A 25,556-nucleotide genomic window follows, 5' to 3' on the forward strand; every position below is an offset into this window, starting at 1 on the left:
ATATAGCGACGCTTTGCATACCTACAAATTCTATTACAGAGGTTACGCAGCTTTTTGTAGGCAGCATGGTTATCAAGCGACTAACCCTTTCTGAATTTACGTTTGGCTTTTTCCCGTTTGGCCATTAAGGAATTAATAGTTGGAGTAAGTCAAGCTGTGGGATAATGCCTAACTCGTATACGTCTCATGGGAGCATGGACGTCATATAGTTTATAAATTTCAGAATTGAAACAGTTCATTTTTTCCTCGATACTCGAAGAATTGTATAGGAGGAGCCCAATCTATACACCGTGCGTCAGACATAAGGGCATTTATATTAACAGATTTTAAACTAAGGTGAAAAATTGTACGGCGTTTACGTCTTATGGTATGTATATTGTAACTAGGGAAATTGAGGTCAGCAATTTCAGGATGCGATACAATAATAAGATCGCGATGAGAAGATCCTGCATTTGGAAGATAGTGAGTTGCGTTGTTGAGTGAATGACAGAGGAAAGATTTAAATATTAAAAGATGATATCAAGGATTTTAATTATTGCGCTCTGTGGTCATATTTGATAAAGCGGGTGTTCAGATCTCCCATAAGTATAAGGTAATTAGAAGAAGGAGAACGTGTGTCTAGAAGGGAATGTAAAGAAAGAAAATAATTAACGTGTGAGGAGGGACTATATAGAACACCAATCAAAAGTTTGATATGGAAGACATCAACTTGTACAAAAAGATACTCTAAAATAGGTTCAGAAACAGAGTTTGGAGATTGAGAAATATTATGAAAGGACAAGTCATTTTTAAGACAGATGCAAATTCGTGCGCCTCTTTTAAGAGTTTTTTCATTACGTACGAGGGTGAAATTAAGAATTTTTTTAAGAAAGGAGGGAAGAGAAGGTTTCAGCCATGACTCGGAGACCATAATGCATTCGACACGTGTGTTGCTAGAAGATTCCAGAAGATCGGTATAATGCGCCGGAATAATCTTTGCATTTATATGTGCAATGTTAAAAAAATTACAAGAATCAGCTAAAATATTAATCAGAACAAAAAAACAGGCTACTATTATATATACCGTTGACTTTAGAAGTATCAGAATTTTCTGATATATCAATATTATCAATATTTAATATACTATCACACATAAGATATAAAATTATAAAAAAAATATAAAATTATAAAAATAATAAATTAAAATCTATAAAAACAAATATTAAATTAATTCAGATAAAGTTTTCATTTACACATCGCTTCGTAAATTAAAAAAAAAAGACAAACACTATATACATGTACACAGTGGCAATGACAAAGTTTTGATTACGAATATCCAAACACAACTTGATAGAACTATCACATAGAAATCACCATATAAATGTCACCAACATAAACACTTGAACAAATATCACAACATTGTTAATAAGAAAAGAAAGTGCCAGAAACATTATTATTTAACTTTCTGAACACGACGAGGTCGAGAATGTTAGTCTACTAGTGATGCACCGTTAGGGACCTTCTCAATTAAGTCTTTCAGCTCACCGTGGGAGGCAATCTTTCTTCTGCTTTTATCGGGCAAGATGACAACTATATTTCCGTTTGTATCGAAATGCTTAAGTGAAACCTAAAAAAACTTTCTGCCTTGGTTTTGTGACACATTCAGACAGAATGCAACCACTACTTTTCAGCTCGGTTTTGGAGTTCCAGACAATGTTTTTAATTCTGCAACTTGAGAATTTCAGAAGAATAGGTCGGGGCTTGTCCTTTTTTGTACCAAGTCTATGACAGACATCCATACTCTTCAAACTATCCAGGCACCTTCATGCGTTCAGATAGCACAGATTTGATGATGGAATGTGTCTCAGTGTCAGGAGTTTCATCCAGTCCGTGGAAAATAGCATTTTGTTTCCGGAAATCGCCTCATGCACATCAAAACCCCCTGATAGTAAGTAGCTGTAATTGCTGCTGTAACATGGATAATGTTTTCCAAACCAAAGTTTTGAAGGAGATGTATTCTGCAGATAGACTGGAAAGATCTTGGAAATGGCTTGAAGATTTAGAGATTGTGCTAGTTCCTTATCAAAAGAGTCCATTCTGTACTGAAGCCTAGCTGTGGTCAAATAACTACAGCTCAAACATGGGCTGACTCGACCGGTATAGTACCACCCTCTCAGAGAAGATCGGTGGAAGTAGTCATTAATAACTGCGTTTCGCTCGATGAGTGAGAAAGCCCTTTCCCTGTTCCCACCCTTTCCTGTCATTTTCTTATTCTCACCCCTCCTTTTTCTTCAACAACTAAAACAGTAAAAATCTGAAAAACTAGTAGAAATCTGAATATTTTTTTAAAGTTTGAGTAATTTTGTGTTATGGTTAAAAAGATAAAAAGTTTCTGACAAAAATAATGATTATATTCTCCATTGCTATTTGTCATAGATCAGTTTTTTTTGTTTTTTTCACAGGAATATTTTTTTACGCATCACTAAACCCCAATTATAGCAATAATTTTACTTAAATTACTAATCTGATCACATATTATTGGATTCCACTGACGATTTTCATGAAATATTTGGGACCTAGTTGTTAATGACCTTGTAAGAATTAGCAGAGCTTATCAAAAACTGTGATACCTGAAATCAGAAATATATTTTGAAATAAATGATACCGTAGATGAAAAAAAAACTTTTAAAAACTTGTGCACATTTGGTCAGAATATTAATAAAAAGTTAGGAACAATAAAAGATCTTTAGGACCCAAAAACCTTTAACACAGAAAAACTGTTTGGCCTTTTGTAACAAAGTATTGCCAACAAGGGTAACTTTCTACGTAATTAATACTGAGATCTACTTTATCAATTAATATTTGATTAACTTTGCTTTTCTTTTTTTAATCTTTGGGCTCGTTCCGCGAGTAAATAAAGAATTTTAACTATTGACCACTATAACTAGTGAAAATTATGGTATTAAAATATTATTTTAGAAATATATCCACATTTCCAAAAAAACTACATCTAGTAACTTTTGAAGACATTATACTAAACAAAACTACATAATGATAGACTAATTACGCAGTCATAGTTGATTAAAACACTATTGTATAAAATTAACCCAAATAATAAAGGTGAATGCACACAAATCACTCAATTGTTTAGTCCAATAAATCAAACAATTTGTTTAGTTGTCTATACATACGTAATCATTATTATCAAGAGAGAAATCCCCATTGATAACTAGAAACTATATTATCAGTATTCACCCGAATACTAGTCGCTGAGATAATCTAAAACAGGAAAAAATCTACTGTAATGTGCGCTTGAAAATCCACAAAAAAAAATGTATTTTTACCATTCTATTTAAATGATTTCATTGCTATTGTGAGGATAAAAAGTAATAAATTTATAGCAATGTTTAATTTCAATGCATATCTAAAATTTCTAGATAATTTAATAGTGTAAAATAAAAAATAAAAAGAGATATCTTTAGAGATAAAGAGAATAGATTATAATTAAAAGAGTTTCCTTTTGTATTGTATAATTGTATAATTAAAAACAGAGATAGATTCTGTGTATTTCTTACTAACCTTAAACCCCATTTCTTCTCGTTACTTATTAGTTTATTTACAAAAATATTAATAACGATATTAAATATTATTGGAGATAAAAAACAGCCTTGAAATAGTCCTACATCGTAACTCAAAGTTTTTGAAACGCCTTCTTTAGTCATTATAGAAAAATTTAATTTTGAGTAACATGACGCGATCATATCACTAACTAGTTTTGGAAAGTTATACCATTTTAGCGCGAATAGCAATAATTGATGATGATTCAACCCGAACGCATTCTTAAAGTCTATCCAACAAACTGTAATTTGCTTTATCTAGCATCTTTTAAACTCTCCTACAACAAAGAGTTGTTTTCTAGGCATCCAGAAATCCCGGGTAAAAAACCTTTTCTTACTTACGAATCGATGAACATTTTTTAACCAATATGGGATACCATCGGGTCCTGGTACAGATTTAGATTATTTTCTCTTAATCGGACAACTTATTTCCTCTGTCATTGGTGGAATGCCGTGGAAGTCGACACGAGGAATTTCAGCTTTTTGTGCGTCAGGACCCCATATAGTCTGACTTTTTTGGCACTTGGCACATCTGCCATTAAAATGGTCGTAAATTTGTTCGTTGGTCAAGATGAGCTGTCCGCATTCTTTCTTAAAAATGGTTATCGAATGCTCAAAAGTGTTTTTATCAAAATCTACTTCATGTTTTTTAAGAGTAAAAAATAAAAAGAGAAAAAATATAAAATAAAAAAGGTATTTAATTTTTTGTTGAATTTTTTCTTTTCACATCTAAACAAATATTTAATTTATTAATTTCTATATAAAATTTTCCTGTCTTTTATATTATTATTTGCGAAGGTCGTCGATAAATTTGTATTACTTAGCAGATGCTTAGAGTTATTAGACCATTTGTAACGAGTTACCTTTGTTGTGTTAACATTAAAAATATTTTCACACCTTATGCAGGTAAAATAAATAAGATAGTAATTTAAGAAATATCTATTCTTGTAAACTTATAGAAGATTTGTTATTATCAATAATGAGTTTGTTAAGTGACCGTTACTTTTGGAGACAGGTAAAAAACTTTTAATCATTTTATATTTTATTTGGTGTTTTGTTTAAGTTAATCAGTATGTTTAGTTATTCTTATGAATTTAATATTATTGGAATATTTTTTTGATTTTTTATTTTGTTATATTCCTAGTACTAACGAATATATATCAACCTACTCGTGTACTACTAATAGCAACTAAAATTGGGACTCATCTAAAATAAGTCATGATTTTTATAAGAAATCAAAAATGACTTATTTTAGATGAGCCCCAATTTTAGTTTTTATTAGTAGTACACGAGTAGGTTGATATATATTCGTTAGTACTAGGAATATGACAAAATAAAAATTCCAAAAAATAACCCTGAAAACTGACTATATAGTGCTTGAATGATTTTTATTTCTTTTAATTAGCTGCAAAAGGGCAATATCTTTTATTTAATTGTGTTTATCCCTATACAACAATTTTCATACCAAACTTATGAATCTGCCCGTGATCACGGTTGCTGCAAAGTAACCAAAACGTCGGGATTATGTAGTTTTGAAATAATAAAATCCGCGTAGTAAATCCGAATAATACTAGTTTCATTTAAATGAATACTCGCGAAAATCTTAGATCTCATTATGTGAACCAGTACGGACTGGAAATCGCAAACAGAATACGCCAAAAAAAACTTATGAATAGTAAATATAAACGGACGGTATTAAGACAAATTTAAATATAATATGAGTCTCGTGTCGTACTTCATCATTTTCTTACGTTATATTTTTAAATACAGAGAACATTACTTTTTGGTATACTATCATTATCAATATATTATTTATATCCTTTATAAAAATAAAAAAAAATAGAAAAAAATTCCTGAGACTGTTATTCTAAATGTTTGATATGAGAATTTCACCACAATCTCTGAAATCAAAAAAGTATATCACAATTAATTCTTACTTCAATCTTAATTCATTACTTTTCATTATTCCAGGGATTAGTATTCTTTGCGGACTTATCATATTCTATAAATACCGGGTTTATGCTGTCATTTCCATCTTTACTGAACGCCGCCATTTTGTCTCCAAATACCACTGACATCAGAGCTACCAATGATCAGGCGTCCTCGATTGGTAAGCGTATTATACTTTAAATTAATGTGTAGGTATATATTTTTTATATTTGTCTCCAAATCAAGCTCATTCCATTAATTAATTAATATTAAAATAAATTGTATAGCTATTATAAAACTTATCGACATTTCAACCTTCGACTTAGGAAATAATGCTGCCAGATAGATTAGACTAGTATTAACTATTGTGGTGACATAAGTTGATTACTTATGCATTGCATATATTTTGAGTGATATCATAAAGCAGGTTTCTATTATATTTTAAGTGATAAATTTCTAGGTTCAAGACATGACCTTTTAATCGATAAATTGAAAAAAGAAATATCATTTTTTATTTCAGCTGGAAGTCAAGGTCTTTCTGGGGTTATTGGATTCTGCCTTCTTCCATTCCTATTGCAATCATTGGGCAGAAAAGTCGTTAACATAGGAATTAATGCAATTGTTGGAGTAGGATTTCTAGTATTTGTGTTAGCTAATAATATTGCAGCTTTATATGCAGCTAGAATGATCCAAGGTCTATCAATTTGTGGAGTATATGTCACTATAATAACGCTAGCAGAATACTGTAATGCCAAGCGACGAGGTTACTTCATAACATTAAAGAAAGGTTCGGTTGCTATTGGCTCATTAATGTGCCACTCCATGGGACTATTCTGGACATGGAGACAAGTTGCTGCTTTTGCAATTATTCCGAACATCATAGCAATATTTATGACGTTTTTTTGGCCGGAGAGTCCTCCTTTTTTAGCAATGAAGGGAAGGTATTCTGAATGTGAAAAATCTTACAAATGGCTACACGGTGAAGGTTCAGAAGTCAAAAAAGATTTTGAAGCTATTATATCTGCCCAAATGGAACGGCGAACACAAGAAAAAAACAAAATGTCCTTTAAAACAACATTTTTGAAAATATTTCGAAAAGACTATTTATTACCATTTGTAGTTGTCAATTTATTAACATTGATTATAGACTGCTGTGGAAGATACTATACTTTGGCTTATATTGTTCAGATTGTTATAGATATAACTGGTGACGCATCTATTGCAACATATTGTACCATAGGGTCTGATTTGCTTACAGTAGTAGCTTTGGCATGTTCCTGTTTCATCGTTTCTACTTTTAAACGGCGCCAAAATTTGTTTACATTTGGAGCAATATCAGTAATTTTAATGTTTTTGACAAGTATAGTGACATATTTTCGAACAGAATTCAATATAAGTATTAATGTATGGTTGGCTCCAATTATTATTTTAACTAATATTTTTGTCGTCAACGCTGGGGTTATACCAACTTGTTTTGCTATCGTCAGCGAGATCTTCCCAATAGAACATAAGGGTTCTGGACTTTGCACGACGGGTATAGTTTTTACGTTATTGTATGCTGGTGTTATGAAATTCACGCCGATGTTGATGGAGCATACCGGGGTCCACGGTACTTTTGCTATTTACGCTACACTGAATCTAGTTAGTTTTGTGATATTATATTTTATTTTAATTGAAACAAAGGACAGAACTCTTCAAGAAATTGAAGATGAACTAAAAGGTATCAAGAAACGTGATGGTATTTATCCGTACAATAATGATCAACTCTTGAAAGATTCAGAAAAAATTTAAAAGAATTAATATAACAATAATTTTTGGAATGACTTAAAAAATATGAGGTCTACTCTATTTACTTTGCATATAATAACTAAATTCGACCTTTATTGTTTTCATCTCTACGTGTCGAAAACCTTTATATTAATACTGTTAAGTCTAAACAAATTTTAAATAACTCTGTGTCTGTGTTATGTTCAATAAACAAATGGTGACGATATAGCAGCTGATTGCACTCAACAACACTAATATTTTTTTCTTTACAAACTTGTAATTAAATATACAAAATGTTTTATAAGGAACTTTATGTTAGTTGTTATTTATTGTTATTATTTAATAATAGATGTTATAAAATATATTTTAAATACATATACACAAAAAGAACTTTTATTTGTACACCTGGAACAAATATTGTTTATATCAAATAGCTATTAGGTTACTTAAGAACATAGTAGGTGAAGATCATTAGTTTCTTAAAAAGTCTCGAAGATAATGTCCGATCAAACTATGTCAAGCTGTGGATGGAGGCTCATTAATTTACTGTTTTAAGGATCTTTATTGTTTTGTCGGTACTACAGACATAATTGTGACGATTTAGAAAAATGATATATTATATTCACATCAGGGAAAAATTACGCGTTTTGATTTAGAGGGAAGAGGTTTGTTACAATTTCTAAAAATATTATTTATTACGAAAGGAAAGCTTAAAATACTTTCATTATATATATTTTTTTGTAGATATATTTTAATAATGACAATTAATACGTGTTTTGTTTGTAATAAAACATGAATAGAAAATGTAATCTTAATTATTACTAATTATACTGCAACAAGTTCTGGCATTAACCACAACACTAGTATCATATCACTGGACAGTAAAATAAATCTGAGACAAAAAAATATTTTGTTGATTCAGAGATCAAAAATAATCTGGAGCATATCAAACTCCTGGCTAGCAAAAGAATCACAAACGAGCATGTCATTGTTTGAGCGTCTTTCATTAGTTGCAGTAATATGCTTTGTGTATAAAAACATGATTTCCTTTTGACCATATATTAATATAAGTTTTGCTATATGATTGGTTTGCCTTCAATTTAGCCCTATATATATATTGTAATCAGCATAAAAAGAATATGTACTAAAACTGTTTTGCTATATCTTATTATTACTTAAATTTTTAATATTACTGATATCACATAGACAAAAAATAATGGACTACACTGTCTACATCCAACATTTCGATAGAAAATAAAATTTTATTTGATTTTAAAGATGATTTGATTGAAAAAGGCCTTTTAAATAAAAACCATTAATTAAAAATTAAAAACCAATAATCATAAGATTCCACTTCTTGCAATCACAGTGTAATGAAGACTTTTAGTCAGCACTTTATAAAACCTTCATTTTAGTCTCATTCCCTGTCTTTTTAATTACGTGTCATACCAGTAAAACTTTTTTGCCAGGTATATATAACACTTCGATTTTATAAAAATAGCGTTATAGATTTTTCTCTTCTTACTTCTACTATTTATTGATACTTTCGTTATTAAAAATTGGCTATGCTTTTTAAGCATCTCGTGCAAAAGTGGTTAAATGTTTTTTCAATGTAAGAGTACCATAAGTTTCTCAGAGGGAAGCCGTAATAATGGTTACAGGTTTGGTTAGCCGTCATCAGACAAAATCATGCCGCACGCCGTCTCTCCGAGTATGTTGTTTGTTGAAGAAGTATGATAGTCGTGAATAGATATTTAAGTACGATACGCCAAGATTTTCATCGTCATACAGGGTGATCCGAATTCCCCATCTTACTCAACATATATCGTACAAACATCAAAAGTCTGCACTGTATTGCTGAGTTTTTTCAGCTGGTAAAATAGGCAGTGGGACAACCCAATAGACAATAAACTCGGCCTTCTGCTAAATATGGATCCAGACAAAAAAACTAAATCTCATCTGCATTAGAAACCTCCAACCACTGCCTGATTATGTTCATATCAACACATTCTTCGCTTAACTAACGAGCTCCAAAGCAAACTTCTCGACATGGTACCTATTCGCAAAAAAAAAATACCTCAGACTATGTAGAATAAACATATTAAAAAATGAAACATCCAAGAACTCCTCCTCTCTCTCAAGCACTCCTAGAAAACTACTACTTTTGGTATAGGCCAAACATTGGAAACATGGAAGAGAACTACAGTGATGCTCTCGCAGACTCACCTGTCGTCTGGATTTGGCATATTTTTTGGTCTGATTTCTTGACGTTCAAAGTATTTGAGTTGTGGCTAATAAAAGGGGAAATGGCAGTGATTCTTTTGTAATGGCGGTCGAAGCAGTCACCCTTCACCGCAACTCTCTGCAACTCAATTTTGCTGCACATAAAAAATTTGCTGTTAATCGTTATTTTGGTTACGCAGATGACAGCATAGTTGGAGAGCGGTCAGTCAGTCAGTCAGGTCAGTTCAGTCACTGTTTTAGATTCCGTTGAGAAACGTATAAAAAGGCTTATGAGTGACCGAGACTTGATTAAAACCAATCTAATCGCTCTTAAGCAAGAGCATATATGTCTCTTAATATTTCATATGATAAATATTGGAGAATTAACGCAAATATCCCACGATGTAATTCGACGACTAAAATTTACTACCAGCGTACTGAAGTGCTAGACATTTTCTTTTAGTCTATCAATTAACCGCAGATTTGTTTGCGGCGACTTCAGACTTATGGTAACCCAGTAAAAAAAAAGTTCATTGGACTCAAATCCAGGCTACATCATGGTCAGGGAATGTCTTCTCTTCGAGATATCACTTTGTTAGGGAAAAGTTGACAAACGACGGCCATAGCGGTGTGAGAGGTATGGGCAGTTGCGCCATCTTGTTGAAACCAGGTCCGCTTATTAAAAATGTATGCAATGACAATCGTGATATATTTAATGCAATGGAATGCCTACGAGCGGATAAAATATTTTTTTCACAAACTGACTCTTGTGCTAAGACGATGTTTTCTTCAGTCTGTGACGTCCTTGGTAGACCCGATAGTTGTTTATGTCTTATAGGGCACATTATAACAGCTTTATCTGTGTTACTCATAAGATAAGAAGTAAATTATATTAACATATATTAAAATTATAAAGGGTAATTATCATATTATTTTACTTAAATAAAGACCTGTCTGTAACAAACATTTAGTTTTATAAAAAATATTTACCAAATTAGCTTCAGTTTTTTGTTTTGTTACTGTAGAAAAAAAACCTAGCATGCGTTGGTATCGGGATCTTTATTTCTGGAGACAGGTAAGAAATAAAAAGTAACCTCAGTTTTTTTTTTGTTTAAAGTCATTTTAACAAAATATAACAAGTACTGCGAGTAAAATATTGAAAAAAGGCTTACCTATTTATATAAGGATTTCGGATCTAACCCTTCGTTGTAAATTTTAAAAATACAAAATATTTAATATCTCACAAAAAAAATTAATGGTGCAGAAATGGGTTTATCTTAAGAATTCAATCCTTTGAAGTGACTCTCTAGAATAGCGAAAACCGTATTATAAACCCGGTGTACGATTTATACAAAAAAACATTAAACATATAGTATGAGACGCAATAAAACATTTTTTACACGGACTATTTACAGTAACTTATAGATACTTTGTTAATATAATCATTATTAGAACGAACATAAAAAGCAATAACAGAGAATCAGGGAAAAAAAGTTTTCATTAAGATAGTGAGAAGTTTTACAGTAAAAGAGAATTGTATGAAGACATGAAGGTTCCTTTCTGGAGTATCTTTTATTTTGTATGTGTATATATGTATAATTAAAAATAATATAAATCGTTTGCAGAAATTGCAATCATTCAAATTTGCTCAGTAGTTGTTGCAATAACTCCAGAAAACAAGTCCCTCTATAGTCGAGGACTGAGGGAGAAAAGTGTTGGCAAACTAGTTTTAGTATACTAACCATAGTACAATTAAGAGTTATAGAGAAACAACTAAGACCACGATTCACAAACACCTCATCTCAGTCATGGAAATTAAGTATATTTTATTTTAAAAAAATACAGAAAGAATGGGTAGGAATGATTGCCAAATATTGTCTTTTGTCACGTGTACTTGTATTTATATAGATACCATATAACTGTCATCCCTGTAGCGTATACACCAAATTTGCAAACCATACCAAACAACAGCTAGACTTGGGTTATTAATTACTTCCATATTATTATTATACTTTGACTTAAACGTCACTAACTACGAATATTTACAGAGATTTATAAATTCATTTCATTCATGATTTGTTAAAATTGGTAAAAGTGACATCTGTCAAAAGCAGCTAGAAACATTTTCGTTCGACCACTATCCGCAGCCGCCTTACAAAGTTACTGAATGATATAAAGTAAGGTAACGTCGAAACTCTTGGAAGCAGAAAGAATTTGTGTGTTTGTATAAAACTACCCAATTGTAGGGTTTGAAAGACGCTGCTCCTTGCAAAGCGATACGTTTAAAAAGTAATTAAAACCGTCACATAATTTTGTCTATTTATTTGGCCGATATACCATTTAAACTTATTTTTCGTCATTTCGCAATTAAGTTTTCCGTTAATTTAATTTGTGATTGAGACCCAGTTTCACCAAACAATATTAAATAAATTGTGTCTTGTTAAGACGTTTCATCGGCTGTTAGATGTATCGCACGTCCCACCACGCACTATCCTCTGTTTAAATGTCTTAACAAGATACTAATATTACTTCCTGCTCTAGAGGTCCATCAAATGGGTGATGGACTCTTAATCTATTGTATTGTCGAAACTCAAATGTCAATTCCCACCCTGGATTTTTGTAGCCATAGTAACGCAATATTTGACATTGCTTATAGGTGCTCTTTTCTTTACACATAACTTGAACACAATTTATGTCAATAAATTTAAAACACGATTTTGATAGGTTACACCTAGTAAACTGGAAAGAAAGCTTTTTGTATGCCAAATCTATGCAATCAACGATATATAAAATTTGGTCGCATTATCTAACAAGTGACGTATCGAGGGATATATACGATCAAGGGATAATGTGGTGTATCTCAACAAATATGTCGTGTTAAACATGACTAATTCAATTCGGTCGTCTTATAACAAGAACGATAAATTGGTAGTCAGTCATTTAACTTGACATTTAATAATTCGTTGTTAATTTCTCATCGTAAGACGTAAATAATTTGACAGACAATCATATTTTTAAAGTTTTTTACTTATTAAATACCTCGCTTAGATTTAACTAGCAGATTTCGGTGAAACTGATTCTTAATATACGTTATTGAAAAAAATATAATAACATTTTAATTTAAATAGATTTTTTATGATGTACTCGATTGCTTGTACGGCGTAAACAAATATCTTATCTTATAATAAAGGTTGCTTACAACTGTTTAGTCGAGGACACCTAAAAGTTCTTATCAGAAAAGAGTAATCCGTAGGTTACCGTTAAATTTTAAATTAAAATATTTAATTTCTAATCAATTTCTTCTAAGAAAGGATTTGTTAGCTGAAACTCACATATTGCATGAAATACTTTTACAGGATGTTCCAACTTTTTGCGTTATCCTATAAGCATCTTAATAACATACGAGTGCTCTTATATATGTAGGATAAAAGAATAAGAGAGGAGTAACAGTATGAGTCAGATTCATCAGTTTGAAGTTCTAAGACTTACTTAGAGTGCATTCGTTAACTTTATTAAATTTATTTATTATTTATAACTATTCGTAATCTATACATATAATAAGACTTAGTTCTATAATATTCTATAGTTCTAGACATATAATAAGAGTTAGATTCTCCGTTGTGTAATGACTACCATGCGGTTCGAGAGTTCTCTGTTGTTTGTTGGTTGTGGTTGTCTATCATTTAGTTTACTTTTGTTAGTTGGTTGTGGTTGTCTATTATTTGTTATCATATCTTTTCTGTATGTTGTTATTTTAAGTTTGATATATATATATGGTTCGGCAAAAGGCGGCCAACACGCTGGCGTAGCCGCGGGCAACAGCTAGTGTTAAATAAACGTACAAGTCATGTGAGCGGTGTGACGGAGGTGATCGTAACCGAGTTGTGAATGATTCAACGCACATGAGATGGTTGAGGACAAATAAATCTTCGAATAACAAATTTAGAATCCTATTTATTTTACTAATTAATTTGACTACCTCGTATGCTAAATAAAAATTTAGAAATTTTTAATACTGATATCTAAGGCTTACGCGAGTATTTATTTAAATGAAATTAATATTTTCGAATGTACTACGTGGATTTTTATTATTTTAGTAACTGGACTCACTCAAATGTATCAAATTGCAAAACTTTTAATTTAATGAACATGCAAGTGAACAAAACTTTTAAAATTTTCAATAAAATAGAAACTATCGGTTTGTATCTTTGTATTTTGAAACACTTTACAACGCAAAATGCATAAACAAAGTAATATATGGTAAATACAATGTAGGTCGAAATATGAATTCTAGAATGATAAGCGTTTAAAAACCAGACCATACGTTCAGACCTCTGAAAATTTTATAAAGATATAGATTTTGTACAAATTGTGTTGAGCAAACTGGATAGGACACTAGTAATCAATAAAAACCAAATTAGGGTACATAGAAGATATCAATTGGTTTGAGTGTGACCCTATATTATAAAAATTATCTACTAGAAGCTAGTGTAAACAAAGGGCATACAAAATATTGTTAAAACAATAATAAATGAAGATTTTTAGTAAAAACTACAAAAATTGGGGATTACATGACGATTTTAATTAATCCTAATTCCGATTTAGCACCAAATTATATAATGAATTTCCATCATGGGTATTCTGTTGGGTATAAAAGTTATTTTATAATAAGAAATTTTGTTTTTACATTTCAGAGTGTAATACTATTTGCAGACGCATCATACTCGGTTGGCACTGGCTTCATGTTGTCTTTTCCGTCACTGCTAAACGCTGCCATTTTGTCTCCAAATAGTAATGACATCACAGTTACCAAGTCCCAAGCTTCATCAATTGGTATGACATATAAATAATTTTAATAGTACCTTTTTATATACAACATAATTATCGCTCCTGGCAACATTACACAGCTATTATGATTTATTTTTATGTCCTTGAGACATCTTTGGAACGTTACATAAAAATGACTCCAATACCATATCTCCTCACAGACGTTCAGATTTATAATATTAGCAGGATGTTTTCAAATTATATCGAAATCAATGAAAACAGCTGTATATTTCTCTAATTACATCAAATGTGTTATGTCAGTAATGACTACATGTCATGCCATATATGTACTATAGTACAAGATTATTTTAAGTTTATTTAACAATATAAATGTAAACTTTTTCAGCTGGGAGTCAAGGTCTGGGAGGAACCATTGGATTTTGTTTTCTTCCGTTCTTTATGCAAACATTTGGTAGAAAAACCGTACACATAGCAATAAACCTGCTTGTCGGAATAGGATTTCTAATTTTTGTCTTAGCGAGTAATATTGAATCTTTATATGCGGCAAGACTGATACAAGGTTTATCGATTTGCGGAGTCTATGTTACTACTATTATGATAGCCGAATATTCTGATGCGAGACGGCGTGGCTACTTCATAACGCTGAAAAAAGGCGCGGTTGCTGTAGGATCTTTAATTTGTCATTCAATTGGGGTCTTTTTAGAATGGAGGCAAGTCGCAGCACTGGCAATTATTCCCAATATAGTTGCAATTATCATGACTTTTTTCTGGCCGGAAAGTCCATACTTTTTGGCGTTCAAAGAAAGATTTGATGAATGCGAGAAATCTTATAAGTGGTTGCATGGTGATAGTCCAAAGAATGATAAGGATTTAGAAGACATAATTTTGGCTCAAGAAAACCGGATACTACGGGAAAGAAATAAAAAATCATTCAAGAAAACAATCCTGAAAATGTTCCGAAAAGATTTTCAAATACCTTTTTGGGTCGTTTGTTTGCTAACTTTGATTATTGACTGTTGTGGGAGATACTACACATTAGCATATCTTATACAAATGTTAATTGAAATTACTGGTGACAAATCTATTGCAATAATTTTTACGATAGGGTCTGACTTTCTCACTGTTGTAGCTATAGCATTTTCCTGCTTCTATATCAAAGCTTTTAAACGACGACAAAATTTATTTTTTTTTGGATTTTCGTCAGTGACATTAATGTATTTAATAAGCCTTATAACATATATAAGAATTAATTTCAATATTGCGATTAGTGTATGGTTAGCGCCAGCTATAATTTTATTTAACGTTTTTATTGTCAACGCTGGCGTAATACCGATTTGTTTTGCTATTATCGGTGAGATATTTCCAGTGGAACATAAGGGATCTGGTTTATTAACAACAGGGATAGTATTCACTCTGCTGTATGCTGGTGTTTTAAAATTCACTCCCATAATGATGGAAAATACTGGAGTGCAGGGTACTTATGCAATTTACGGTTCTTTGAATCTTATTAGCTTGGTGATTTTATATTTCATTTTAATAGAAACAAAAGATAAAACGCTCCAAGAAATTGAGAATGATGTCAAGGGTATAAAAAAACGAGATAAATATAAATGCACAATAAATGAACAACCTTTAATGCGATAAGAATAAAAGGACAATTTACGACATTATCAGGAATTTCCTTAAATTAAGGAAATAACAACTGTTTCTTAAACTATAATTATAATATTTTAATTACATAAATCGTTTAAAAAAACCTAATGAAATGTTAAAGAAAGTGATGCCTTACCTTACCTATTATTTTGTAGATAAAAATCGTTTTAAAAAGAGGATTGACAGTATTATCACTTTATTATTAAATAAAAATAACTAGAAAATTAAATTAATCTCTAAAACAGATTTATATGCATTTTTTGGTAATGAAGAGAACCTAAAATTTCTATAAATTACATTTTATTGTTCGAAATTTAAAAATATCAACGGTGACATTCCTTTAATTCGTTATCTATAAACCTCATTAACATATTTGCCAAATAATGAAATACATGGTAATAAACAGAAAAATGTGTTGTCTTATAAGGTTTTTTAATAGCATTGTCTTGACTAAAAAGTAATGTAAAAGGCTTATTGTTGTCATGTGAGAAATTGCTCTATTGTGTTACGTGAATTGATTTATTTAGGTATTGCTCACTCGAGGTTTGATAACATCAGAACAAACTAGCTAAACACACATCAATATGACTCATTCTATAAAAATTCACTTGTATTTTGCTAGTTTGTTTCTAATATACAAGATAGAAATATCCTAAGACAAGTCCGACAATCATTAGACGAAATTTTTACGCTGTACATATTTTTTTAATTTATTATACACGTATATAATATTTAAAAAAACTAATAAAAACAATTGAAATTCAGATATGTTAATTATTTTAAATATATACGTATGCTTGATATTTTGAAGACACATATGTACAAAATGACAATACATTATTCTTTGTAACACATGAAAAACTTGTTTTTGAAATGTATTCAGTGTTTTATTTAAAAAATCCTTCAGTTAGTTTTCAATTACAAAATAGTTTTATTAGATTTTTTTATTTCTTTTTAATTTATGACAAGCCACAATCGCAATGAAATTTGTGTATACCCGCTTGTTGTTATCAATGGTACTCTTCATCAGTCTCAACAATTGGCTTATTTTTTTACGTTTTTTATGTATTGTTTTGTTGGAAGAAGTAACTCCCTGCACACATGGTAATATGGCAGGTTGGAGCTCAACTGTAACTGGCAAGGCATAGGCAAGCAGCTCGGCCTCTAGATATTTACAATCAAAAACGTGTTGGGTTCACTGAAACAAAGATTTGCCAACAGTAGTTTATTGGCAAAGGTACGGGTTTCATTTCCTATTGAGATAGCTATTTAAAGAGAAAAACCCACACATTCAGACAGGCACATAACGAGATTAATCTTCAAGGCAATTAAATAAAAACATCTTAATTTTAATGGTGAAAATGGCTGGTAATTATTTAACATCTGGGATTCCCTCATGAATAATATAAAATCTTATGTCCCCGACCACACCGAAAGACTTCAAGATACAGTTATTGCGTTCTACATGCATTCAGAGCATTACGTGAGAAAATCAAGAAATCGTTGGCTGTAGTTGACAAATAACAAGAGTAACTGCCCGTGATCACGGTTCCTAAATGGAACCAAAATGTTTGGATTATATACATGTTAACGGGAATGTAGGTAATCCGTTATTGTATACAATTCCTAGGAAATGTATGTAATTCCTAAAATCGCACGGAAATGTGTGAAATTAATTATACTATACTTACACTGCTGAAAAGCTTTATTTCATTTAAATATATACACGCGAAAATCATTAACTAATTTTATAATAGTATGAAAGGTTTTTAGAGTCTGTACTTATATAATAAAATTTACATTCAGACCCAAGCATTAACTCCGTCCACCTTCATGAGGCATGCGTTCAAACATTGCATTATTATATCTTTATTAAATTATGAAGCTGACATTTCAAAGAACGCGAAACAAAATCAACATTCAATTATTTCAAAACAAATCCAAATTTAATATGAAAATAAAAGAAATTAACTACATAGTTACGAGTTATAAAACTGTTTCATTCAGTACTAAGTTTATGACATTCCATTAAGAGCTGGTCATTCTTACACCTTTTGAAATCTTTGAGTTCATATTCAATTTCTTGTAGCGTTTTATCCTCAGTATCAATCAAAATAAAATGTAGAATAACATAACAAAATAGATTTATAGACGCAAAAATAGCAAAAGTGCCGTGAGTACATAAAATAAATTGAAAACTATACCAGTTATAAAAATTCCAGACGTTTTATGTTCTAATGGAAATATCTCATAAATTATAGAGAAACATGTTGGTATAATGGCTATATTAGCAATAAAAACATTCGCTAAAACGACAGACGGAGTTAAGGATATATTAACATCTGTGAGATGATTTGATTTTTAATACATTAAAATACTGATCATATACATTAATATCACAAAAGATGCCCCAAATCCAAACGAATTTCGTCGCCTTTTAAAAGTTTTTGTGACATAACAAGAACAAACCAGTGAACGATTCCAATTATGTCACAACCTAAAGCGAAATAGGTTGAAAAGGATTTGCTTCTCGTTATTTCTAAGAGAATTCGTCCAACATAAGCCGTCATATAGTACCTTCCAGAACAATCAGTTATCAATAACAACAAATTCACGACTTAAAAAAGGAATCAAATAATATTTTCTAAACATTTTAGTTACTTTTGTCTTTAATTGCTTTTTGTTTTTCTTCTAAGCGTCTTTCCATCTGCGCAGATAAAATGTCTTCCAAATGTTTTGTTTGTTCTGCATCCTCACCAAATAACCATTTATAAGACTTTTTACATTCGTCGTATCCGCCTTTCATGACCAAATAAAAATGGCTTCTTTGCCAGAACAATGTCATAATCATAGCAACGATATTTTGAAACATTGTAAAAAATGCACATTGTCTCCCCGTGCAATATATTCCAATAACATAACAGATCAGTGATCCAAAGGCTACTGAAACCATTTTCAGCGAAAAAAATTAACCACGTCTGCGTGGAGCGGAATATTCAGCTACTGTAATGCTAATTACGTAAGCACCTGGAAATATAATTACTTGTATAATTCTACCATCCATCCACATATAAATATAAAATTTTGATGGCTAATGCAATTGTAAGAAATCCGAAACCCATGAATGCGTTCCTCACTGTATGTGCAGATTTTCTGCCTTAAAGTCATAGAGAATGGAAGAAGAAGCACTTCAACGGATCCAACCAGACTTCCCGCTGTAAAGTATATTAGTAGTTTATACATATATTAGAATCCAACAACTTCGCATAATACTGATCTCATAGAAAATAGAAATAATTCTATACATTATTAAGTCCAAGTATAAAGAATGAAAATAGTATCAATCGATAAGTTATATTTATTTGTCACTTGATGAAAAACTTAAGTTTTGACAATCTGGTAATTGAGTAATAAGAAGTTTAGCAAAAATTGGCTTTCAAAAGCAATATATAAACGATTGTAACATACTGTAAAGAAAGGGATCTCAGTTTCAATTACAGGTTTTCCAAGTTACACTAAAGACTTTTCAGAGATTTCCGTATATTAATATTAATTAAAGTTTGTCTGAGGCACAACCGATGTTTCACTAGGATGAATTTGTCTGTCGTTATTGGTTAGTTAGTTAGTTAGTGCATGAATTTCTTACTGTCGTTATTAAGTAGTTAGTGCTTTCATCATCTTGAAAACTTGAAATTGGAATAATATATTAACGATACGCTCTCAGGGTTACGGAGGTGTGATAACAAAAACGCAAGGTCAAGTTAATAACTATATTGAAATCCATCCCGACATAATACTTACTAATACTTGATTTATTGACTTAAGTCAGGGCACGATAGATAAATTAGCAAAGCGACTGGAAAGCAATCTTCCGAAGGAAGCAAGGTCGAATCGTAACGTTTCGATGGATTTTGCAATGTTTATTCTTCAATTTAAATTATAATTTAAGACATTTGTCGATTTATTTTTTAAGAAAATTTGTTGGAATAGATACGAAATCTATAAAATCTAAAATAAATTGGTTTTGGTTTGGTTCAGCGCATGATTCCCGTTGTCGGTTGGCCGAAGTTCGGGAATTCTGTGAGACCAAATGTTAACAACGTTCAGCAGTTTGTTCCCGTTGTCGATTTGCCGAAGTTCGGAAGTTTTGTGAGGCTAGACGTTGCGAATGTTTAACGTTCGATTCATTTGCACGGTCTTGTTCACTGATTGCTCGTTGAGTACCCTACCTATGCATATTTTCATCCTCTGTTTCATGCACAAAACTCCCAGCTGCTTTGCAGTAGCAGTCTGCTGAGAAAGCTGAGTTCTTTTTCTAGGCATAAAAGTCACGAAGAAAGAACGTAGGAAATAAAAACTTAACCAAACCGTAACTCGTAATCAAGAAAAAATGATTAATAATTAGGAACCTAATTATGAGACGAAACCTCTTAGCATTCAATGGATTCACCGTGCGGGCGCCGGTCCATCGCGTTGCAGGCAGAAGAGCTTCGACAGTGCCAGGGACTTGCGACCCAGGTGTGGGTTTAAGGGCGCCCATGTAACGCGCGTTAAGCGCTCACCCCCACCGTCCAAGCTCCTCTCCCTACCTAACCAAATTTGAAAAGAACCTACTAGGGCTGCCTTCGAAGTACGTTCCAAGAATTTACTGTATTTGGTACTTTTGGTATTTAACTGTATTTGATACTTAGGTAAATCTGATAAAATATATGTCAAAATAATTACCGTAAAACGAAAATAAGGTGAACTAACTGTATGCTTAAACTAAAACCTAACCTAATAAGAACAATTATGTAGATGACACCTATTTACAGGTATTATCTACAACAAAACAAATAAAAGTGTTTATTATTGTTAAAATATTAGAAACAAAATACTTTCCTTAACACAAATAGTATTAGAAAGAGAACTATGACACCTACTTATAATAAACTATCTATGTACATCAAAACTAAATAAAAAGTATTAATAATTGTGAAATTATTAGAACCAAAATATTATACTTGAAAAATAATGAAATAGTATTTAAAAAATATTATCACACGACGATATTATGTCGCAAAAACAAATAACCCTGCATACAACCATTCAAAGGTTGCCGACCGCGCCTCTGGGCCGCGCGGCATGGTACCTCGTAGAGCTACACCCTCCGTGTCGCCCGCGTGTTATATAGCCTGAAGCCTTCCACAATAAATGATCTATTCAACACAATAAGATTTTTTATATTCAAACCAGTAGTTCCTGAAATCAGTGCCTTTAAACAAACAAACAAACTCTTCAGCTTTATAATAATAGATGAGTTGCTTGCATATGGTCAAAGCGATTATCACCTTTTTCTTCGATTGCAAAATTTTTAAAAAGACAAGACTTCTATGAAAGTTATAAGCACCCACTTATAAGTTACCTTCAAAATCGCAACGAGTCGTGTAAAGTGCTGAAGTTCATATAAAATTATTAAAATTATAAAAAATGGGTTGCTTAATTAAAAATGGATTTTTAACATACTTAATTACTAATAACATTATTTACAACCCTTAACCATATAGTTGAAGGTTAATTTTACTTCGGACCCTCTACTGTTCATATTCAACCTAATTTGTGTCCTATTTTAGGTTTTTGGTCGTGTGGTAGGAATGATTGGTCTTTGTTTTCTACGTCATAACAATAAAACTATGACAACTATTAAGACAGCAATTTTTTTTTAATATTATGGGTTCCGTTTAGATGAAGTTTTCTCTTTGGGAGATATATTATCGGACTCTTAAATTCACAGTTTCCTAACCGACACCAAATATCGGCCTTTTCATTGAAGAACTCAACTATTTTGACTTAATCATATTATAAAAATGACTATTTCAAACTTAGTAATACTAATTACTCGGGACCTTTCTTCACAACCTCCGAGCTATAGTTAATTTAAACTAGGACCACCACTACACTTAAAGGAGGCTGCATATTTGTATTAAGGTAATGTAAAAAATAACTTTAAAATAAATTTATATAGTGACGTTTAGATTAGTCCTACTGTAATCGAATAACAGTAAATCCTAAAAAAAAGCAATACTATTTTTCTCATAAACTTTGGAGTTAACAGAAACACGTAATATCTCTAACTTCTAAAGAAATTCAATAAATGGGATGAAAAAAGTCAATGAAAAAAGAGTTAATTTCGTTCTTTTAATTAAAGCAATCCGAATAATTAAAAATAAAAGTACGTATGTACGTATATCACACATAAAATTTTAGTTTTTCTGATGTTCCATCAACAATTGTTCGTTACTACAAGGACTCTTAATACCTTTAAGTTCATTTTCAATTTCTTGTAATGTTTTATCTTTTGTTTCGATCAGAATAAAATATAAAATTAAAAAACAAATGAGATTTATGGTTGCGAAAACTGCAAATGTAACCTGAATACCACCGTATTCTATCATTAGTGGCGTAAATTTCAAAACAGCTGCATAAAAGAGGTTAAATACTATACCCGTTGTGAAAATCCCAGAACTTTTGTGCTCTAATGGAAAAATTTCACCAACAATTGTGAAACATGTTGGTATAATACCTACGTTTACAATGAACACGTTAACTAGAATAACTATTGGAGGTAACAATCCAAACACAATCTGGGGATAATTCGATTTTAAATATGTTAAAATACTTATCAGATACATTAACATCACACAAACTGCTCCAAATCCAAACAAATTCTGACGTCTTCCAAACATTTTGATAATGAAACAAGAACATATTAAAGCAATGATTCCAAGCGTGTCAGATCCTAAAGCAAAATAATTTGCAACAGATTTTTTATCAATCATTTCTGTTAAAATTTGTCCAATATAGGCATTCATGTAGTACCTTCCAGAACAATCAATTATTATTGTTAACAAACTAACTACAACAAAGGGAATGACGTAATCTTTCTTAAACATTTTCGTAATTGTTGTCCTCAGAGGATTTTTATTTTTTTCCCGTGATCTTCTTTCTCTCTGAGCGGCTATAATGTCTTCCAAATTTTTCATTTGTTCTGAATTCTCACCGAACAACCACTTATGAGATTTTTCACATTCTTTGTATCTACCTTTCATGGCTAAATATGAAGGACTTTCCGGCCAGTACAATGTCATAATTATAGCAAGAAGATTGGGAAATATCGCAAAAATGGCGCATTGTCTCCAAGTACAATATATTCCCATTAAATGACAAGTCAATGATCCCAACGCAACTGAACCTTTTTTTATTGTTATAAAGTAACCACGTCTCGTAGGATCAGAATATTCAGCTACCATAATACTAGTAACATAAACTCCAGAAAGTATAACCCCCTGTATAATTCTGCCTGCATATAAGTATAAGATGTTGGTAGCGAGTGAGAAAATCAAGAATCCAAATCCCATTACGAAGTTTATCACTATATGTACAGATTTCCTGCCGATTGAATTCATACAGAATGGAAGAAGAACTAATCCAGCAGCCCCTGCGAGACCTTGACTTCCCGCTGAAAAAAATACAGATAAAATAAAAAAAAATACAAGAATATTACTATAAAGATTATTTACAGACAGAATAAAAAAAATATTAGAACAATATGACTATAAAAATAAACATCAAATATTTCATTTAATTTCAAATGAAGAATGACAAATAAGCTTAAAATTAAAATTATAAAGGCCTTAAAATGAATAAGCCTGAAGTTAACTTTTGTAACGTTATGATCACAAAAGATTTAATACATACTGAATAAATTGCTATGTCAATGTTAGACTAAACCACCATGTGTAATTTTTATACTCACCGATTGATGAAGCCTGGGCAGAAGTAGCTTTAATGTCAGTGCTATTCGGAGATAATATAGCAGGATTCAAAACTGAAGGGAATGCTAGGAGGAAGCCACTACTTATCGAACACACAAAATCGGTGAGGAGAATTGCATACTGCAAGCAAAATAATATAGTAATTATTTAAATTGCTTTTAATTAATAAAATTGCTTTTAGTTCACAAACAAATACACAATCACAAGCGGATTATGCAGTGTCGTATAATTTAAAAAAGCTAAAGTTTATATGGAGAAAAAGTGCACTAGATTTTTATTTTATAAATGAGAAATATTATTAAATTACTTATAATGTATACATACAATACCATGACTTTCATACACACAAACAATACGTATATTCTTTGCCTTGAATTACTTGGATTTTCCTTATATTTCCGTAAAATCAAGTATGTCTACCAAACTGAGCTCTATATAGAGGGATTCGTAAATAAATCTAGACTCAATAATATATGCTAATCAATATAATATATAAATCGTTGAATATTCAACGATCCGTGTATTTATATTTCTATTTTATCGTTGACTTGAAATAATCAATTTATTATACTCGATTATCACACGTCAGCAATATCCAGACTTTGCAAAATGTATGAAATGATAAGAGATACTGTATGCAAGACAAACTACATCAATATAATATAAACCATTTGGAAAATTTTACATTTAGAGCACTTGAAAAAATGTTTAACTCTATTTTATAAAATTTAAAAAATATAGAGCACTTTAAAAAAATATATACAACATTTTGTAAAATTAAAAAAAATGCTGTTTTTTGTTATTAAAAATAAAATAATATTTTCTCATACCTGCCTCCACATATAGCGATCTCCAAACAAAGCCATATTAAATTTTTATTCAGTGCTATAGTCACCAGCGCTATACCATGAATACTAATATTAAAGCCAGGTTTATTCGTTAAATTACAGTATAATTTAGGAGATCATGGCACAGACGTGTTGTATTTTATATACACTACTTCGACACCTTATTATAAGGATTAATATTTAAACAACTAACGAAATGCAACTAACTATTCATTTATAATAATTGATTTTGAAAAACATAATGTTATATCAGAGGGTATTTTAAATACAGTAAAGACTTGAAGAAATAAATTCCTACTGTAATAAAATTTTCAAGTGACTATCAATTAGGATTATTACGGACTTAAATTTTTTTTTTTAATAGAATAATAATAATAAGAAAAATCCTAAACTTGTCAATCTAACTTGCGCTACATCATAGTCACCTTAGTACTGAGTCTTCTGTAACGTGAGGTAACTCTACGTCATCTTAAAATCCTTTTTGGGGCAAATATTGAAACAGTTGGTATGAATTGTAACTAGAACAATTATCACTAAATACTACGAGGTCGAATTCATATCTGATTAAAATACATCATATTACAATACTCGCGATCGTTATTGTTAATATTTAAATTTTTATTGTAGTTCTGAAGGTTTAAAAGTCGCTGCCTCCATAAATTGCATAAATGTTATTTAATCGCTAATTAAAACGTATAATCGAAGAATTTTGGGTTCAAAGGAAGATATAATATCATTCAATATTCCACATTAATTTATCAAAAGATACTTTTTTAATTGTTACAATTTTGAACAATATGCAGCTGTTGGTTTGTTTTCGTACATTATTTAAAGTACTATTCACATAACACGTCCGAATTACATCCAACGAAACAAAATAAAATTGATAAACATTTTCGAAAAGATGGGATTGAAAAAGAAAGCCCGCTGTTCCAAAT

General features: G+C 31.0%; 3 protein-coding genes across 3 annotated transcripts; 2 read left to right on the forward strand and 1 right to left on the reverse strand.

The window, feature by feature from the left end:
- The first annotated feature begins 4,446 nt into the window (after nt 1-4,446).
- LOC116776017 (facilitated trehalose transporter Tret1-like) lies at nt 4,447-7,592 on the forward strand. The gene is made up of 3 exons (XM_032669106.2): nt 4,447-4,611; nt 5,568-5,706; nt 6,046-7,592. Exons 1-3 carry the CDS (start codon nt 4,576-4,578, stop codon nt 7,314-7,316), a joined length of 1,446 nt encoding a protein of 481 aa, XP_032524997.2. The 5' UTR covers nt 4,447-4,575; the 3' UTR covers nt 7,317-7,592.
- A 2,872-nt stretch (nt 7,593-10,464) lies between these two features.
- On the forward strand, nt 10,465-16,076 carry LOC116775957 (glucose transporter GlcP-like). The gene is made up of 3 exons (XM_032669026.2): nt 10,465-10,590; nt 14,210-14,348; nt 14,689-16,076. Exons 1-3 carry the CDS (start codon nt 10,555-10,557, stop codon nt 15,945-15,947), a joined length of 1,434 nt encoding a protein of 477 aa, XP_032524917.2. The 5' UTR covers nt 10,465-10,554; the 3' UTR covers nt 15,948-16,076.
- Nucleotides 16,077-22,177: 6,101 nt separating this feature from the next.
- LOC116775963 (facilitated trehalose transporter Tret1-like) lies at nt 22,178-24,809 on the reverse strand. Its single transcript, XM_032669032.2, has 3 exons — nt 24,601-24,809; nt 23,752-23,890; nt 22,178-23,454 (listed from the first exon to the last, which is right to left on the reverse strand). Exons 1-3 carry the CDS (start codon nt 24,634-24,636, stop codon nt 22,199-22,201), a joined length of 1,431 nt encoding a protein of 476 aa, XP_032524923.2. The 5' UTR covers nt 24,637-24,809; the 3' UTR covers nt 22,178-22,198.
- Between the last annotated feature and the right edge of the window lie 747 nt (nt 24,810-25,556).

Source organism: Danaus plexippus, chromosome 24 (assembly GCF_018135715.1).
Source record: "Danaus plexippus chromosome 24, MEX_DaPlex, whole genome shotgun sequence".
Lineage (NCBI taxonomy): Eukaryota > Metazoa > Arthropoda > Insecta > Lepidoptera > Nymphalidae > Danaus > Danaus plexippus.

Coding starts and splice junctions, on each gene's coding strand:
- LOC116775963 (XM_032669032.2), bottom strand. CDS start 24,636: ATGGCTTTGTTTGGAGATCGCTATATGTGGAGGCAG. Junction 23,891..24,600: donor ATCGCTATATGTGGAGGCAG/GTATGAGAAAAT, acceptor TTTTGCTTGCAG/TATGCAATTCTCCTCACCGA. Junction 23,455..23,751: donor TGCCCAGGCTTCATCAATCG/GTGAGTATAAAA, acceptor TATTTTTTTCAG/CGGGAAGTCAAGGTCTCGCA.
- LOC116776017 (XM_032669106.2), top strand. CDS start 4,576: ATGAGTTTGTTAAGTGACCGTTACTTTTGGAGACAG. Junction 4,612..5,567: donor ACCGTTACTTTTGGAGACAG/GTAAAAAACTTT, acceptor TCATTATTCCAG/GGATTAGTATTCTTTGCGGA. Junction 5,707..6,045: donor TGATCAGGCGTCCTCGATTG/GTAAGCGTATTA, acceptor TTTTTATTTCAG/CTGGAAGTCAAGGTCTTTCT.
- LOC116775957 (XM_032669026.2), top strand. CDS start 10,555: ATGCGTTGGTATCGGGATCTTTATTTCTGGAGACAG. Junction 10,591..14,209: donor ATCTTTATTTCTGGAGACAG/GTAAGAAATAAA, acceptor TTTACATTTCAG/AGTGTAATACTATTTGCAGA. Junction 14,349..14,688: donor GTCCCAAGCTTCATCAATTG/GTATGACATATA, acceptor AAACTTTTTCAG/CTGGGAGTCAAGGTCTGGGA.